The sequence below is a fragment of the Trachymyrmex cornetzi genome, unplaced genomic scaffold, assembly GCF_001594075.2.
Source record: "Trachymyrmex cornetzi isolate Tcor2-1 unplaced genomic scaffold, Tcor1.1 scaffold122, whole genome shotgun sequence".
Lineage (NCBI taxonomy): Eukaryota > Metazoa > Arthropoda > Insecta > Hymenoptera > Formicidae > Trachymyrmex > Trachymyrmex cornetzi.
In genome coordinates, this window is record NW_017295784.1 from 490,625 (window position 1) to 508,799 (window position 18,175).

Consider the following 18,175-nt stretch of genomic DNA (forward strand, 5'->3'; position numbering starts at 1 on the left):
ACGGCAAACAAAGGATACGGAGTGCGAGAACAAGAGTGCCCAGGCATCCCTGGACCGTGTCTGTGGCTAGCACACGTACCGCTGTAATTAAAAGAACCAACAGATGTCTCTTTCTCTCTCTCTTTCACCGTCGGCTTTTATTTCGTTACGCAGCGACGACGATGACGACGACGACGACGACGACGACGACGACGACGATGATTGCGGCTGAAACACGTCTCGCGTATTTAAATTCTCTGCTGCGGTGCGACGTTCGGAATTCTTTGATTAGATGAAGGTAGGAACACTTGCAAATAAATATCCAAGTCAAGTATACGGGTTATTAGAATTGCGATAATTAAACTAATTGAGATCGAATTGCGTGTATGAGATGTTCTCCATTTCGTCAGAAGAAAATTGTGTACGGATATAAGAAAATTCCTATGTATAACTTAAATTTTATTTTTGTTCCTATATTAAAATCGGCATATGTTACGCTTTTTTGAAGCCTCTTTTTAAAGGGGTGTTGGAGTGCTCCGATTTCGACGTGGCTTCGTATCCGGTTTTTGGGGTCGCTTGTTCCGAAATCCTGATAAAAATTTCGAATTTCAAAATAGCTGAATCAATATGGCGAACGGAAATGTTACCGAAATCCTAAATGTTTTCCGATTTCGGTGAAAATTGGTATCGTGAGGTTTTTGAAAGTGAGAACAGGGGTGGGGGAATTAGGAAAGTTTTTGGACAGTAAGAGGGGTAAAACAGGGGTGCCCACTGAGTCCGCTGTAATGACGGCGGACCTGGAGGAGATGGGAAAGGTAAAATGGGGGGAGGTGAATTTGGGAGGTAGGAAGGTATATAGGTTGGCATATACGCGGATGACATAGTGTTACTAGCGGAGCAGGAGGGAAGCATAAGGAGCATGATAAGATAGAGATTAGAAGGCTATGTGGATAGGAAGGGATCAAAATTGAATAAGGAAAAAACAAAAATAGTGTGAGATTTAGGAAGGGAGGGGGAAGGAGTAATAATGTGGATTGGAGATGGAAAAGAAAGGGGAAAGAGGAGGTAGGAAAATTTAAATATATAGGTTAAACGTTGCAGAAGAATGGCGGGAAGGAAGGGCATGTGAAGGAAAGGGTGGGGAAGGCAGCGGCATTTTAGGGACAAGTGTGGAGGGAAGAAGAGATTTGGAAAGGACTGGAAAAAAAGAATTTGATTATTTAATGCAATGATTTGGGCGATAATGATTATGGAGTGGAAATATGAGGATAAAAGGAGAGGGAGGGAGTGGAGAGGATACAGGAGAGATAGATAAAGTGGGTTTTAGGGAAGGACGTCAGAGTACATGGTAAGGGAGGAAATACAAAGAGTAAAATTAAGAGGTAGAGCGGGAAAAAAGGCTTGGGCACTAAGTAAATATGACTGTTCGCTCCAAGAGGAAAGTGCCTTAAGGGTTGCAGCGCAAAAATCCAAAATGCTTGGAAATAGAAGCGCATAAATCGAAGAATTGTTTTGCATAGTCAGACTATTTAATTTTGCAATTTTAAACGACTTAGGGATGAATATGACTGTTCGCGCCACGAGAGAGAGAAGTGCCTTAAGGGTTTCAGCGCAAAAATCCAAAATGGTTGGAAATAGTAGCGCATAAATCAGAGAATTGTTTTGTATAGTCAGTGTATTTAATTTTGCAATTTTAACCGACTTAGGTTTGAATATGACTGTTCGCTCCAAGAAGGAAGTGCCTTAAGGGTAGCAGCGCAAAAATAAAAAATGTCTCGAAATAGTAGCACATAAATAGCACATAAATCCTGTGTATTTAATTTTCCAAATCGGTTGTTTTTAACGGGTAGAGGACTGACTGCCTACTCAGCCTCCAACAAAAAATTTTTTTTTAGCCAAACGGAATGAGCGAAAAATTTTCTTTTACGCATATGGATAGCGCATAAATAGCGCATTATTCCATAATTTTTTTATTAAGATTTGGTTAAGTGGAGGGGCCAGCTAGGTAGACATTAAGAGACGTCTGTTTAGCTGGCCCTCCGTCCCGCCCACTTAACAAAAACTTAATGAAAAAATTCTGGAATAATGCGCTATTTATGCGCTACCCATATCAGCAAAAAAAATTTTTGCTTTCATTCTGTTTAGCTAAAAAGAAAAAAATTTTTTTGTGCGGGGGTTCAGTAGACAGTTAGCCCCCACCCGTTAAAAACCGACTTGGAAAATTAAATACACAGGATTTATGCGCTATTTATGCGCTACTATTTCCAGGCATTTTTGGTTTTTGCGCTGCAACACTTAAGGCACTACTCTTTCGGAGCGAACAGTCATATTCACCCCTAATTCACGTCTGCCTAGCTGGCCCCAGTACTTAACCAAATCTTCATGAAAAAATTATGAAATAATGCGCTATTTATACGCTACCTATATCCGCAAAAAAAAAATGTCTGCGCTCATTCCGTTCGAATGCGAGCATTCGTGAGATTTTGTTTTCATTCGTTTGCTCACGATTGCTCCGTCGGAATTTTCGTTTGCTCACCCTTAGTTCAAAAGTTATACGGTATTATTAATAAAACCTATCAGGAACTGTAGAACTATTCGGGGTGCAAGCAGTACTGTTATTAAAATTTCCGATTTTTGAAGTTGAGGTGCTAACTTCACAGAGACAATGTAGAGTACTTTCAAGAATTATAGTTTCATCGAGATATCAAAATTCAAGATTGCTATGCTTATCCCATTACATCTTCAATTATTCAAAAATTAAAACCGAGATTAGTGTTGAGGATCTGTGTATCTAATTATTAATTCTCTGATAAAAACGTGTTGATGTCCTATGAGAGGGTATTTTTGCGGTGAAGTATGTAAAGACGACCCGGCAGATAAACGAATATTTTCATTCCTATCGCGAACAAATACCGTCCGATTATATATAAGCGTGACGCTGTGAGCTTTTTAATTCCGCGCGACCTCTCATAATTCAACTCTTTCGTTAACGCTGATTCGACGAGAAATATCGTTCGGCCGACAATAAAGTTTCAGGCCGCGGCGGCCTGATAAAGCGCGACACACGTAAACCGTAAAACGGCTTATACGCTTTTTCCTCGGTGTGCCAACATTTTTCAAAAGGCGCGGATATCATCGGGGACCATCTAACTCATCCCCGGTGCGAATACAGCGCGACCCTATGCTCGGCCTCCGCAAACAACCCCCTTCCCTTCTTGCGATCCCTCGCTCATCGTCGAGGACAACCGCGCTGCTGCCAGCAAGCCGGTGATTTTCGTTAGTGCTTGCTCATCGAAAAAAGTAAAAAAAAAAATAAAAAAAAAACAAAGATAGATTCGAAGTGGGGATGCATGGAGGACGTAGATGTCGTTTGGAGACATGGCTCTCTCGTTCTCGCTCGCTCTCTCTTTTTCTCTACATACGATCGTACGTGTGTGCGTATGTGGTGTGCACAGCACCGCGTGTGGCCGCCCGAGATTAGCCTCGGGTTTATATCGGGATTACATATGTAAAACCATTAGGTTAAATCATTTTTTAAATAAACGCGCATGGCCCCTTCTCCCTCCCGCGGTCCAGCGGTCCGGGTCAGATAGGAGAGCAATCCTCACGCGTTTGCGTGAGAGGGGAGGACTAGGAGGAAGGGGGTGAGATTCAACCCGTGGGTGAAATATTCCGTAGCACGTTCAACATATGCTCGAGGAACTCCCTCTCTCCTGTGCGCCGATTGACCGTTTCTGCAACGCGCCCGCGGAATTTCCACGTTCGAAAATAAATGAGCTTGCACGCGTGACAGATTAGCCCGCGAGCTTTATGGCGCCTCGTAAATCTGTCTTCTTTATTGTTTGTCTTTCAGCCAGAAGCTGAAAAACGAACATCAGAATACGCGCGTTCAATAAATATCGTGGATTCTTTCGATTATGACGATTATGACAGCTTAAATCAGCTGACCACTTTGTCTGAATTTAATGTGGATCGACCCGGCAATTTGACTAAAATTAACATCGTGAGCGATTTTCCCTACCTTGATATACTTAAATTTTATTAAATACTGATTTTTGGAGTACTTTGTATGTGCATAAGTTTTCTATTCTTTTAGATTTTATAACACATTTGACACTTTGACTATCCAAGTGTTTTTCACTTAACCTGTCTGACACAATAAGTAGTTTCTCTACTTAAATTTATGTCTGACTACTTATACCTTTATTTACTGACGTAATCTATTTAGGCCTAAATACTCTCACAAATCTACTTATTATTTAAATATTTATCATACAATTTTGTTTAAATTATTCTACAGTTTTTGTTTAAATTATCCTACAGTTTTTGGTGTGCGAAAAAATCATATTTAATTTTTTAGATAAGTATGGCTGTCGGCGGTTCGAAGTACAGCATAAAACTGAATATTTTTCGGTAAAATCGCAATCTGGCAGTTACATCGTGCAAACAGTAACTCGCGATACGATGGTTTTTTATATAAATTTTGAGGAATGCGTGGTCATGTGTGGAAGATATAAAATACCGTCGCCGGCGTGTACACGTTCACGCTCTTTCGCCATAAACATTACATGCGCATCACGCCCAGACAAATATTTCTTCCACTCCGAACGCAATGTTATTCCGCATTTTTTGTTCGATCAAAAAAAATATATAAATTCAATTCATCGCGCACGTACGCGGAGCGATATCGCGGGGATCTGCGATTTTATCGCTTGTTAAATGCCGACGTGTCGTAAAGATGATCGGGGCAATAAATCTCGACTATAAACTCCGGTCGATGCTCCATCCTGCCGTGCATGATAATTTCTTTCCTGAAACCTTCACGTTTTGACAGATGAGAAGCGGTAATTTTATTATCGAGCTCGATTATTATTAGCTCGATTATTTTATTATCTTATTAATTAATCAGTAATAAAATATACCATAATTTCGTTGAAACTCAACAGCAGGAAAACTTCTGATGACTATCGTCCTGAATCGTATACATCCGTGATAAGAATGCCGCACATTTTTCTACAAGACGGTAATTTTGTATGTTACGAGAGCTTTTTAATAAGATTCTTAGTCGAAGAGAGAGAGAGAGAGAGAGAGAGAGAGAGAGAACTTGTAGTATAATTACACATGTCCATTATCTACTTTCCGCTTCTTGCTGCGGACGTTACGGCGATTCGCCTGTTTCGCGGAGCTCAGAATCTGGGAACTCGCAGATGAAGAGCCGGCATTAGGGGTTTACGAGGCGAACACTCCGAGGGTAGTTCGGCGAGACGTTCGCGGTGCTGGCGAGTGGATTGGGTAAAGGTCGGTAGAGGAGATGAGGGGGTGGTTATAAGAGGTGAGAATTATTCATAAACGTAGGCTGACTTTTCGTAGCGGAGGATGGAGGGAAGGCCGCGAGTGGAAGGGAAGAAACGGCGTAGGTTTCTCCTACCGCGTTTCCGGAGAAGCTGAAATCTACCGAATATTAAGGCAGGAATCTTACGGTACCGCGCGGAATGGCGCCGCTTTCGCAATTCGTTGTCGAATTAATACCGGGACTCGCGACGGTGTAGCGCTCCTCACCCACACCGTGACCGCATTATGCGGTAGGAATTGTACTTACTTCCTATAACGATTATCCGCGGGGAGTGTCGCCGCTACCTCGGGATGGAGAACGAACCGTTATATCGTGGTTAAACTGTTATTATTTACTGCTTTATGAGTACGTCTAACGCACTCGTAAAATAGTACGATTTTTAACAACGATATCTCGCGATAGAATAAGTATTTTACTCACATTTTATAAGATTATATCGATTAAGTGCTATAGAAAGGTAACAGATCAAAAAGATTTATTGTTGTGCGAAAAAAGTCTTCGCTATTGGAGTACTTCAAATCCAGGACTTAGAATCGTTAAATGTTAGTAGATAAAGATTAGTCAAACATAAATCTGAATCTAATTTTTTAATTAGGATTTTTTGTCAAATAAAAAATAATGTAAGTACATGTCGGAAAATCAACTGATTGAATAACAAATGGAAATAATTTTCCTGTAATTTTATTGATAGAATTGCGCGAATAGATTTTACGTGCATCACAAATCAAAGAAGCTTTTAATCTGATGAAACGAAAACATATTAGCGTAAACATTTGGCGAAAACTCTATTAGCATAAATCTTTCCTCAACTATCACGAAACTGGCGAAACTGCCAGATTCTTGATCCTCAGGGATGCTGAAAACATCCGAGGAGGGCGAAAAAGTCTCCCAAAGGTGAGAGAAACGCGCGGGTCTGTCGGGGCGGGTAAAAAGGAACTCGGAATGAAACGGAGTGAGACCGAAGGGGTGTCACGAAGTGGTAATAGTTTTAATCCGGTGTCTTGAAGTCAGGATTTGGCGGCGCGGCAGTTAGTGGCTGCCAGTAAGTCCAGGCGAACCCACTTCGCGCTCTGATATCATAATCCGAATAATCACTATTATTGCCACCATTTGCTTAATCCAAAGCCCATCCTCCCTGCTCCACCGTAGCTCGCCAAGCTGCGGGACCTGTTATTCGGTTTCAGGACGAGGACGAGGACGTCGAGCGTCCTATCGAAAGTTACCTTTTGCATCTTTAATCTCTTCAATTATTCCAATTCTGGAACGGGAACGATCTAAACCACGTCTGCGACTCAGAAATGGCTAGATGAACATCTATTCGCCGACAGGCACTACTTGCTACAATTATAGGACACTGATCTACTTCATGTAATGATGTTTTCTAATTCTATCACGATTAGAATCAAATACACTTCTGAATATACAAATAATACAACATAAAATTAAAATTAAAAGTACACTGAAAAGCAATTTGCTTAATACATACATATTTCTCTAAATAGTAAGTAGACATAAACTTACAGTAAACATATATAAATACCTGCTAAATAAAAAATGATAGTTAAATCAAATTAATAGTTTTTGTATCAAATAAATATATATTTACATTTAATAAATATTTATTATTTAGAAACATTCAAAGAAATATTTATTAAAATTTAGTATTTTTTTCAATGTAAATTACAATGTCGCGCTGAGAATTTTATAAACTTTTCTCAACAAAATACGAATAATTCTTAAAGCTGATATAATATTTCTATACGGTTAATGATCTTTGATCTTCTCTAACATGAAAGATGTAATTCTTTTGAATCAGACTAATTGTGTATCATGTGTCTAGTTTGAAATCGTGAGATGATAACACTCAGAGCTTCAGGTCATTGGCTAGACCATACCGCTGAGTCTACCGGAAGTTTCTCCAGCAATAACGCATAAACTTCATTTAGCCTTATTTAAGCCGGCTGGAAGGTGGCAGACATTAAATCCCCGAGATTCGTTCTAATGGTCCCCGCGACTCACTCAGAAACTGCCCCGCGTGATCTTTCGCGCGGTGTGCGCGCATAATGCACTCTACGTGCGTTCTTAATAAATTCGCTCGAACCCAGCAGGCCGAGCAAAATCGCCTAAGTGAAACGACGAAAAAACTTTAGCGCAAACTGCCGCTCTTAATCTGGCCGGTTTGTTTAGCAGCGGTCGGTTGTTCCTCCCTCTGCTTTGCTTTCCTCTTTCTCTCCGTTCCCTCTTCCTCTTTCGCGTTACTCTCACCCTTCCTTTCCCTCTCGAGAAATAAGCGGTTCGTTCGCTTCCGGAAAAAGTTCAGAATTACGAATTAGCAGGAAGTCAGAGAAGGTACCTGCATTTATTCTGAATTCAGCTTATTATGAAATTATAATGCGTGGGACGACTTAAAACGAGCCAGTTACCCCTTTCGCATTTATACCGCCGGCAGATTAAGAGTCATCGTATTTCGCTATTAATTACCGCTTAATTCAGAGGCGAGTTTTTAGATTCACGCGATACCTATCCTTATCCTCAGAACTGAGATATTTTGCGAGTTTCGTATTACTTTAAAAGATTCTAAAAATTTTATTTATGAAAATCAATATATTATGTCAACATCATTTTAATTAAATTTTTAATATTATTCTTTAGAGAAATACATATTTTAGCTATCTTAAACTTTCAAAATATTATACGGGATCGTGATTATATCGTGTAAAAGATAAGTTGTTAGCATAATATTACAGAATGGATATCAGTTGGGTACGCGAACGATGTCCGGACGTATTGATTGACTACGATCGATTGCACCGTGATCCAGCGATGCGCGAGAGAATGTAATCTTCAACGGCGCCCGTAATTGCGCGACGTTCTAATCGCCCGAAAGATTATGGCCGGGGGTCGGAAGCAAACGGGACCGGGGGCGGCGACGGTGGCACACACTACCGGGTAATGTTACGCGAGACAGTAGTCTCGGGTGGCATGTGTCGTTGATGAGGCGGTTAGTATTCAGCGGTGCTTCCCGGCCCCCCGGAACTTTTGAAAACTAACCGAGTAAAGCCACCTTAATTCCATAAGAGGGAGGCCGAAGGGGTTCCCCGGGCGTCACCGTAACACCCTCTTAATTACAGGATATTAGGACGCCTACAGGAGACGCAGCGATGGCGTGGGGAGAAAAGGCAGATAGCGCGATTTATTATCCGCCGCTAACCTTATCTCCGTTTTTACGAGTCGGACTTTCTTGATACGCGTTTCTTTCTGGACAGAGTGATTCGGCAGGGGTAGATACTGGTAGTCGACATTGGTCGCTCCCTTGCCTCTAATTTAATTATTTTGTCGCATTCCTATACTCTTACGAAAAATCGTTAACAAGTATACATTTTAACAATTGTATACTTTACAGTCAAAAGACTTTAAAATATATGTAATTAGGAATAAATTGTTGCTTTTCACTCACATAACTGTCTTATTGCGACGTGATTGTCTGTATTAAGATATTAGTTTTTTATTAAAATTCTTAAACACATATGAATGAAAAATGCCATATTAGGTCAAGGCAGTTCTTTATGTTTAATATTTCTTGTGAATTTAACAATTTCCAGTTCAAGCAAAAATTTTTAGATAAGTACCTGGACTTTTCTTTATTACGTTTTTTCACAGAGGCAGTGTAGAGATTTCCAAAATTAACATGTATTCAAATAAGAGAGAAGAAAGCTGTTTTTAATATGTACTCACGTGCAAAGGATCTCTTTTTTGCCGCCTTCGTAAACGGCGTCCTTGCCCCATCGCTTTGGCAATTCCATGATAGCAATGCCCAGTCTACCCCATAGTGCTAATTGCGTTGCTGTCTCGTTTATCAGTACGTTTGTGACTTCAAATATGGGTGGATCCGTTGGTCGTAGCGTCTATAAAAAAATAAAAATCATGAATATTGTTTTGTCCCAATAACATTACCAGCTATAATTTTACTGATATAAAGAATTGAAAATAAAATTCTCTGACTCCTAATTTTATTTATTTGCCTACAAAAACGTGATGCGTTACAGGATGAAGAAGTCACTTTTAATAAAGATACAAACGCGAGATAGATACACGTCACAGCTAGAATTGCATCTCGTTTCTGTAACAGTAACGCGGATACGTATCTGTAAGATAAAAAAATAACCTTCAAGCAAAGATCTCATCAGCTGGGACGTTTTCATTAATTAAAATTCTAAGAAGGTAGGCGAAGCGAGAAAGAAAAGTGGTATGTCGCCGATCCCGAAAGCGCTCTTGCGCGAGGTATAAATTCATTATTACACGAGCCAGTAAGCACGCCGCAGGATTCCTCGCCCGATCGCGCCTTTTTCTCTTTGGAGCCTCTTTTCCTTCTATTCTTTTTTCCACCCCCTCCGGTCTGTCTACCTATCTACTCGCGAGATACCTACCCGTCCCATTGCTTCTCCCGTCTCCCGAGACGCGCATCGTCTATCGATTAAAAACTTTATAATACGATCCCACTCCTCGTTTGTTTTCCAGTTTGATTTTTATCATGCCGTCCCGGGAAAAAGGCAGGTGCACAACGTCGCCCGCTCTTTTCCCCCTTCGCAACCTCCTGATACCTCTTCGACGTTCTTTTCCGCAACCCCCGCCGTTCCACCTCCTTGCCCCGATATTTAATTTCGAACTAAGTTCGCCAACGCGAACATCATTACGAGGCGGCATCCCCGCAGGTGGGGTATCGGCGTGTATCAAGGGGCAATTACTTTTTTTCCTACCCAGAGGCTGGTTATTTCCCGGGTTTCTCCCCGATGGGGGAGACTTCTTCGTCTCGATATATCGGATATCGTGTCTCGAGTTCGACGTGGCGTCGCGAAAATATGCAGACGAAGCGAAAAAATACACTTACGAGATATGTTGGGAATTTTCAAAATAAAAAATACTTTAATAACATTTTAAAAGGTATATTCTGATAAAATTTTGTTTTTTTAGAACTTACTTATTAAAAATCATTGCTTCACTTAAACGCCCGTTTCTTTCGATGTAACTTTACTCTCGGTTGAACTGTACTCTTCTTCTTTTTCTAGTTTTAAAAATTAGAAAAAGATGAAGAACAAATTAAACCGAGATTGAAGTTAATCTATTATCTATTATAATGAAAATGGATAAATCATTCAGTAACTAGGTATACTTTGTCTCGCATCAAGAACAAAACAGTCAATATAATACAAATTAAGTCGTCTTTTTCTTTTCAAATAAGCAAAGGAATTATATCAATTTGAACGATCGACAGAAAATTGAATTGTGACAGTATGAAAACATATTCGCGCGATAGTTCATCTAGGACACCCCGATGGCGGCAAGGGGTAAGGGTTAGTTGAAAGCCGGGGCGATAAAGGGTGTCGGACGATGGTACGCGTGGAAACGGCAGCACCGGAGTATGAGCAGGAAAATGGAAGGGTATAAAAGGGGTGGTGAAGAGCCAGAGGCAGAGGGAGAGGCAACGCGGGATTCCCGGGTACCGATGCCGACACACCGGCGCGCGAGGCTGTAATGCGTTATTAATGAACACCAAGAATTTCATTAAAGATTGTTTGTATATCAAACTGTCCACTAAATTATGCCCTATAACCCCCGTGGCGCCTTCACGCGCCTGGAAACTATTGGCTGCCGCAGTGGCGTTGCCTTTTCCAAGCCCCGCGTGCCATTGATGACCCGCCAGGCAGGCAAAAGCCACAATCGCTGCGATAAAAAAACGTACGAGTCGCTCCTCGTGAATATCGGTTGTGTTCATTGCGTTTTTTTCCTGGCTAATTTACGATTCATTCGATCGACCGACGACATCCGCGATATTTGTCGTCGAAGTCAGTTATTTCGCGACCTTTGGGACATACATTATTAGAAGGGACGATATAGGTAGCTGGGACGTGGCGCGTGCGACGAGAAGCAAGAACGACGATGTGTGTATGGAGAACGAGAGAGAAAGAGGATGAGGGTTGTGAGAGGGATGAACGGCGAAGAGGCAGAGAGAAAGAGAGATAGAGAAAGGGTGAAGAGGGTAGCGCACGGATGGTACGTGGGTGGAGGGATACAGTTAATCGTTGGGAAGCTATTAACTTCGGACTGGAATGCCCCCATAGCGCCTCATTTCGTTCAATGCAAATTTACACCCAACGCCAACCACCTAGCGCGCTTTTCGTTCTCTTTCGGCCGCGAAAACCCGAACTGGGAAACGAATGTGGTGCTCTATCAGCGATAATTCCTTTTTTTTCGTAACATCGATCTTGGACGTGACTTATATTTTTAGCGAATAAAGAAAGATCAAGAGTACGGTAACGAAAATATATGTAAATTGAAAATATCAAAAGCTAAAATAGACAAATAGCTCAAATGAAAACCGAACGTTTTGATTTTAAGTTCAATAAAAAAATATTCAATATAGATATGTTCAAAAATATGTACATAAGATATTTAAAATTATTAATTTCTTACAAAATGCACAAAAAGTTTGAGATACTTTATATAGAATCATAATAATAGAAAAAAAATGTATTCGGTACAAATGCTATATAATTAGCATAAATAGATGGAAATGAAAAATACATATATATTTGGATGAAATCTTCGCGAGTTTAATAGAAATTCGGACAACGAAGAAGATTCAACTCCTTCAACTTATCCAATTTGGTTGTCTCCTGTAGACGATCAACGTCGTAATCGGTGACCCGGTTCGTAGCTCCATGAAACTTGGACCCTTCTACCTCCATCGCTGTCTCTACCTCCGTTTTCCCTTCCTCTCCATCTTCCTCGATCATGAAACCGTGGTGTTGCCTTATTAGTTTAGAACTTAGGTTTACCGTAAAGTCGCGCGTGTCACTTATGATCAAAGTCTGCTTGCTAGACGACGAGTCTGAATTTCGCTTTTCGTCGAATTGAATGTTTTAGAACTAAGAACACTTCCAGACTGCATTTGTGACGACTGTCGATTTTCACGTCAGGTTTTTATATGTACCTATATATTATTTCTCAATCAAATATAATTATTAATAAAACGTTATACAAAATTAAGTATCTATTTGAGACGGTGCGCAGAATATTTCAGCTAATGCTTGGAAAGACGCAACATGATCTTTGACGATGTATTCCTTTTGCATTGTAACGTTTAGTCGTTGTTTGCTCGGCACAAACATCGGTCCAAGACAAATCCCGGACGCGGGTTGTCACAGCCGGCCGAAATATCGTGCTAGGTGCGCGCGACTTAACGCGCGAAATTGCGCGCGTACGGCGAAGCGGACTTGACAAATGGCGATGTAACGGGTGCTCAAGATACACATAGTTAACAGCGAGATGCGGCGCGAGTTGACTAACGACGTCGGGCGTTCTCGCGCTATATAATTTCAAAACATACGCGGGCACGCGGCCGAAATGTCGCGTATAGAGGGAGAGGGTTGACCCCGACGTGCGAACATTGCGAGCGCTCTGACAGCGCCTTAATATGAACAAATGCCGGACTATATCTCAGCTCGGGTTTGCTTTGCATTATTCGGCTAACGTCCTCGTTTGCCATCCTTACGCAGATGCCTTACATTATGACGACCGCTCTTCGCGCGGAATGGCTGTACTTCTCTTTTCGGGTCTGCACTGACGTGCGTATTACCGAATGTGAATTGATACAAATGCAGGGGTGCGTATCACTCTCTCGAGTGAGATATATATCTTCAAAGTTGGGAACTGAACGCGTATTCTATAAAATAATAAATATTTCATGATGGTGATAACAACAGCAGTCCATTACATTTTTATCAATTTGCGTGACTACATGATATACGTGATGTTGCTGTGTATGTCACCAAGTAAAATTACCATTATTGACTGAATAAAAATTCTATTGCCTGACGTCTCGTCAGCGAATGATTCCTCGTTTTATCTTACCTCGTATTAAAAAGACAAAAAACGAAGGGATTCGAAAAGGCGAGGGAAAACGTTTAGAGAATGAGTTCAAGGAGGGAGACTAGCTTGGATATAAGTCGGATTTTAAGAAACCGTGACAAGACTCGAGATGTCTATCTGACTGGTGCTTAGCGAGAGTTCGCGTAACGGCAATGTTAATGGGTCCTGCTCTTGCAGGGGAGAGGAAGATTGAGAAAACTAAGAAAAAGAAGATGCAGAAAGAGAAAGACGAGTGTAAGGAGTGGAGGGTGAAGCGGGCAGCAAAGAGGCGCACGACGGGGACTAGGGAATAGATGCGTTCACATTATACCCTCTGTTCTTTTAATTTCTTCAAAGGACCCAACCCCGTGACACCTCGCCGAAGCTTGCAGCCTTCAACCTCTCACCCTCGCCTCTGGATTAATAAGGCGTCGACAATGTAACGTCTTTTTTCTTTCTCCGCCCCCTGAACGGGACGGCAGACAGTTACCTAAAGTGAATGAAGGCTCTCGGTAAGAGGAAAAGCAACAGGGAGGGTACTCTCTTACCGGTACTTAGCGGCAGGATGAGCCGAGCTGCCATTAATAAATGTGTTTCTAACAGTGGGAGAGAGAGAGAGGGGGGGGGGAGAGAAAGGGAGAGAGGGGGAAAGAAAGAAACAACAGTGCGGAACATGGCACTCTCTCGTTAGGCCGACGACGACCCCGAGGAATACGTTTTAACGAGGAGAAAACTTTTAAATGCGCGAAGGCGTCATTCGTCGACGTCGAAACCCGTCTCATCTCGTTGCTTCTTTGTCGTCTCAGCCTCAGCGGGATCAATCGATTATTAATCGAGTCTCGTGAGCCGCGTTTCGGAAAGCAAATGCAGATAAGATACAAGTATGCATTCATCTCCCAAAACTTTTAAATGGATGGATGGGATGGCCACAACATCTGGTATACTTTTCTTTACAACCTTTTTATGGAAAATAAAAAGTATTGCCCAAATCCCCAAAAGACTTAAAGTTCATTACTTTTATATTCTTCTATCTCATAAGGACATAATTAATGTAAAAATTATAACATAATTAATTAGTAAAAAATGTAACTATAAAATCAAAATTTTTTTGAGATATTCTGAGCACCCCACCTATCAACTTCCGTATCTTTAAACCACCTACCTACTTAAATATTAAAACAATATATTATATGTGTGTAGATATAAAAAGAATCATTTTTTAAATATATATTTCCAGATGAAACTAAAAAGTAAGTACAGGGCATAAAGATAAGATATTCGAACTCGAATAACGCCAATAACGATGAATAATTCAGTTTCCCTATATTGCGTTGTGAAATCGTCGCATAATAAACGCATCGTTTCTTCCTACTTAGTCCACGTATCGATCGCGTAACATCATTAACCACGTTTTATCGCGTGCGGACAATTTCGGCCCTACGACGGGACGTTGATAAAGGTCAGTTGATTTTCGGGGCCGCGGCCCTCGGAACAACGCTACCGCCGTGCCGGCAGAGCAGCACGGTTAATGAATCGACGTAATCAGGGGGCTGCGGGGTCAGGCAACGAATGACAATCGAGTTTTGTATTAATGCTCGACCGCGCCGCACCCACGGCGGACAGCCATCAGGCTGATCGCTCGTTTAATCAGGCGAGTCGCTAACGCGATTAACTTATTGCGTACGCTCTTCGTTGCGTACACATGTGAGACACACGTGAATCAGCGATATGCGCGAACGGTAATTGCCATTACGGTTACTTGCTTCCGTTTTCTCCTCGCCCTCGCGCACTTCCGGCACCCTTGCTCGTAAAAGAATTCGCCGATATCACGGGGTATGTCCATTCTTTTTGCGATTACGCACGCTTATACGTTTCGTGGCCACCCTTTTTTAAAATGTTATCTTTCGCATTCGTCGACTCGATACAATCGACTGGCTTTGTCCTGTCATTCTCATTAATCTTTCTCGACTCAGTTATTTAAACCGAGGTACATTCTATTTAATGGGTACTTTCTATATTTAATGACATTAGTTGATTCAAACATTATTTTATCTTTCTTGGCATTCAACGAATAACAAAGAGAAAACAATACTTGTGTCACGAAGATAGGAAAGAATCTTATAGAGCCATATAAGGCAAAGTGGATTCGTGGATTACTTTCCGCGATATTAAAAGAATACCAAAATTCTCTTTCGCACGTTTATAGGATTTGTTTTATCCGGATTGTTTTTGTACGTTCGTCGAATGCAATTCTTATGCGGAGAGAGTCGCGATCTCGTGCCTTCTCGTGCACTCTACGGGCAAAGTAAAATTCCTTTCAACATCGCTGCGGTCGTTTACCGGCGCCTTTGCGGTTGATGTACCCGTATTTTCTGAAGTAAAGATATGCATACTTTATATGCATGTACTTGGACATATACGGTCTCCAGCTGGACATCCAAGAATCGAGGCGCCAATGTCCGCATGCATGGCCGCGACATAAACATGCCCGGTGAATGGTCGCGAATGCAACCAAGCGAGTATTCCGCAGATTATGAGCATTTGTAAAAATATCGAGTTTCGTTGTGCGTATTAACATTAAACAATCGCATTAAAATATTAAATAATTCAGTATTAATAGAGTGTTTAAAAATTCTCAATTATGTGACATTGCATAAACATACTTAGTGTTTAAAAATTCTCAATTATGTGACATTGCATAAACATACTTAGAATTCACTTTGACATTCGTTTAAACGGGTGTAAAATATAATTAATCTATAAATGAACTAATTATCCGAACAGTGCATTGTTATATTGATTATTTCTTTAGACTATTCTTTAAACTGATGTGACAACACTAATTTCACTATCAGTTGTCCAAATATAAATATAAACCATTAATACTGTAGGTATTGTAAAACCATGATGGAAGAAGATAGGTAAGACAACTTGAGAGATGCGTAGTAGGATCAAATTTAGGACCCAAATTACTCTGGGGTGACAACTTAAGTGATGTAAGACCAAAAAGGATCCAAATTTGATTGGCTAGCTGATTGATCTGAATTGCTGTTATGCACGTTGTCTCACCTGTCTTCTTCCACCCCCCCCCATGCATAAAACTACATAATTTTTAATACCTGGACAACAGTTTGAAGAAATTATCGATATAATGGCGCATTGGCCAGACAATTAGTTTTGTAAAACTGTATATATAAAAACGGAAATGATAGACGGCCTCTAAACAAAGACTCGAACTCTTCGTTAATCTTTATTATTAATATTTTTATATTGGTAGCAAGTCCATTTAATCGTCTCAAAAAACTGAAAGAATCTTACTGCAGTTTTTTTTATGTCCTACCACGTGACATGCACGTTCGTCGCTTTTCTAGTTCATTTCCGCAAGTAAATGTGCTCGCTCATTTTATACTTCGGCCACGAGGCGCCAATGTCCGTACGCATGACCGCGGCACGCACATAAACGCGAATGTCCGGTGAATAGCCCCGCAAACTCCGTACAATGTAAGGATCGGTAGGTGGGTGCGGGAGGTTACCGTCTGGACTCTCGTGCAGAACGGGAAAAGCGCGGAGAACGGGACAAGGGGTAACGACGGTTGGGGGGCGGAAGGTGACGGCTACACGGGGGACGATATAGAATTTTAATATAGTGGTTTACGAGCGCGATTGTCCGCCATTTTACGGGCGGTATAGGGCGGCCATTTGAATTCTTAGATCTGCATACTTTGCGGAATTGCGTGGCTTGGCTGGCATGACGATGGGTAGCGTCGGTCGCGCGGTACAGATAGCATGAGGCCGTCCAATGTATGAGGAAACCCGCCGGAGTGCGTACACGTATAAGGGATGCCGTGGAAATTTTCTCGCGATATTTAATTTGAATGCCGCATCTCTTTTCAATTACTCTCTACATCTGAACCAGTAGATAATCACTGATATCAGTGCCAAATATGCCACTGGTAATCAGTGAGTAAAATGTGAAATTCCTAATCTAGCTAACCTTTATTATATGATCTAATCTTATTTTAGTGCATAAATTCAATGAATATAGTATTAGAAGATTGAAATTAATATATAAATATCAATATTAGAATATATAATGCTCAAACCTTCTTCCTTTTTTAATTGAACATCACTGATTATCCAATGCCAAATACTCACTGGGTGATTAGTGAATAGTGGCATACTTGGCACTGATATCAGTTTTAAGTATGTCACAAAATCAGTAAATTTACAATGAAATTCAACTAAAAGAATCAATGAAACATGGTATTAAATGTGGCATAATAGAAACGTACAAATATCGGTATTTTTTAATTATATAATGCTTAAACTTCCTTTCTTTTATAATTGCATCTCATCGATTATCCAGTAACTTGAAACCGATATTAGTGATTATTCACTGATTAAGAAAGTAATTTCATGATAATTAATGCTCAAATCAGAATTCAATCGACAGAATTCTTATTCAAGCATTCGAACGACCGCTCAGTCGAAGCAAACTGAAAGAGGAAGTTGGAGTTAGATTTTGATCTTCGATCAAAATTTACAGCTCCAAAGTTACCGATGTTTTGGAGATAAAAATTCATTATATTCTTTTGAGACTTTTTATACCTATAATTTAGAAAAAGCCACGATTTCTGTAGCACCCTGTATACAACTGTCGTCGCATCACGCGAGTGTTCAAACACCTCGGTCGTCTCTCTATATTACGATTTAATAAAATAATAACGTAAGCCTTGAGGCATAACGGCACGTTTCGCTCGTGTATGGGTGTGAATAGAATTGGTGGAGGCAATTGCAAACCCACGTGGATTCGCCGGCGGGACGGAAGAGAGAAATTCATATCGCGATGACCGCCATTTGATTACCATAGAATTCGAGTTTCTTCGATCCGCTGGTGGATTATTAATTCTTTCGCTCGTTATTAGGCTAATGGGA

At 40.9% G+C, this 18,175-nt stretch overlaps 1 protein-coding gene across 1 annotated transcript in view; it reads right to left on the reverse strand.

Moving 5' to 3' along the window:
* mbo (nuclear pore complex protein Nup88) overlaps positions 1 to 18,175 on the reverse strand; it is a 72,441-nt gene that overhangs the window by 10,403 nt on the left and 43,863 nt on the right. Inside the window, exon 2 of the mRNA XM_018518717.1 lies at positions 9,068 to 9,237. Coding sequence (XP_018374219.1) covers positions 9,068 to 9,237 — 170 coding nt within the window. The remainder of the gene's footprint in view (positions 1 to 9,067; positions 9,238 to 18,175) is intronic.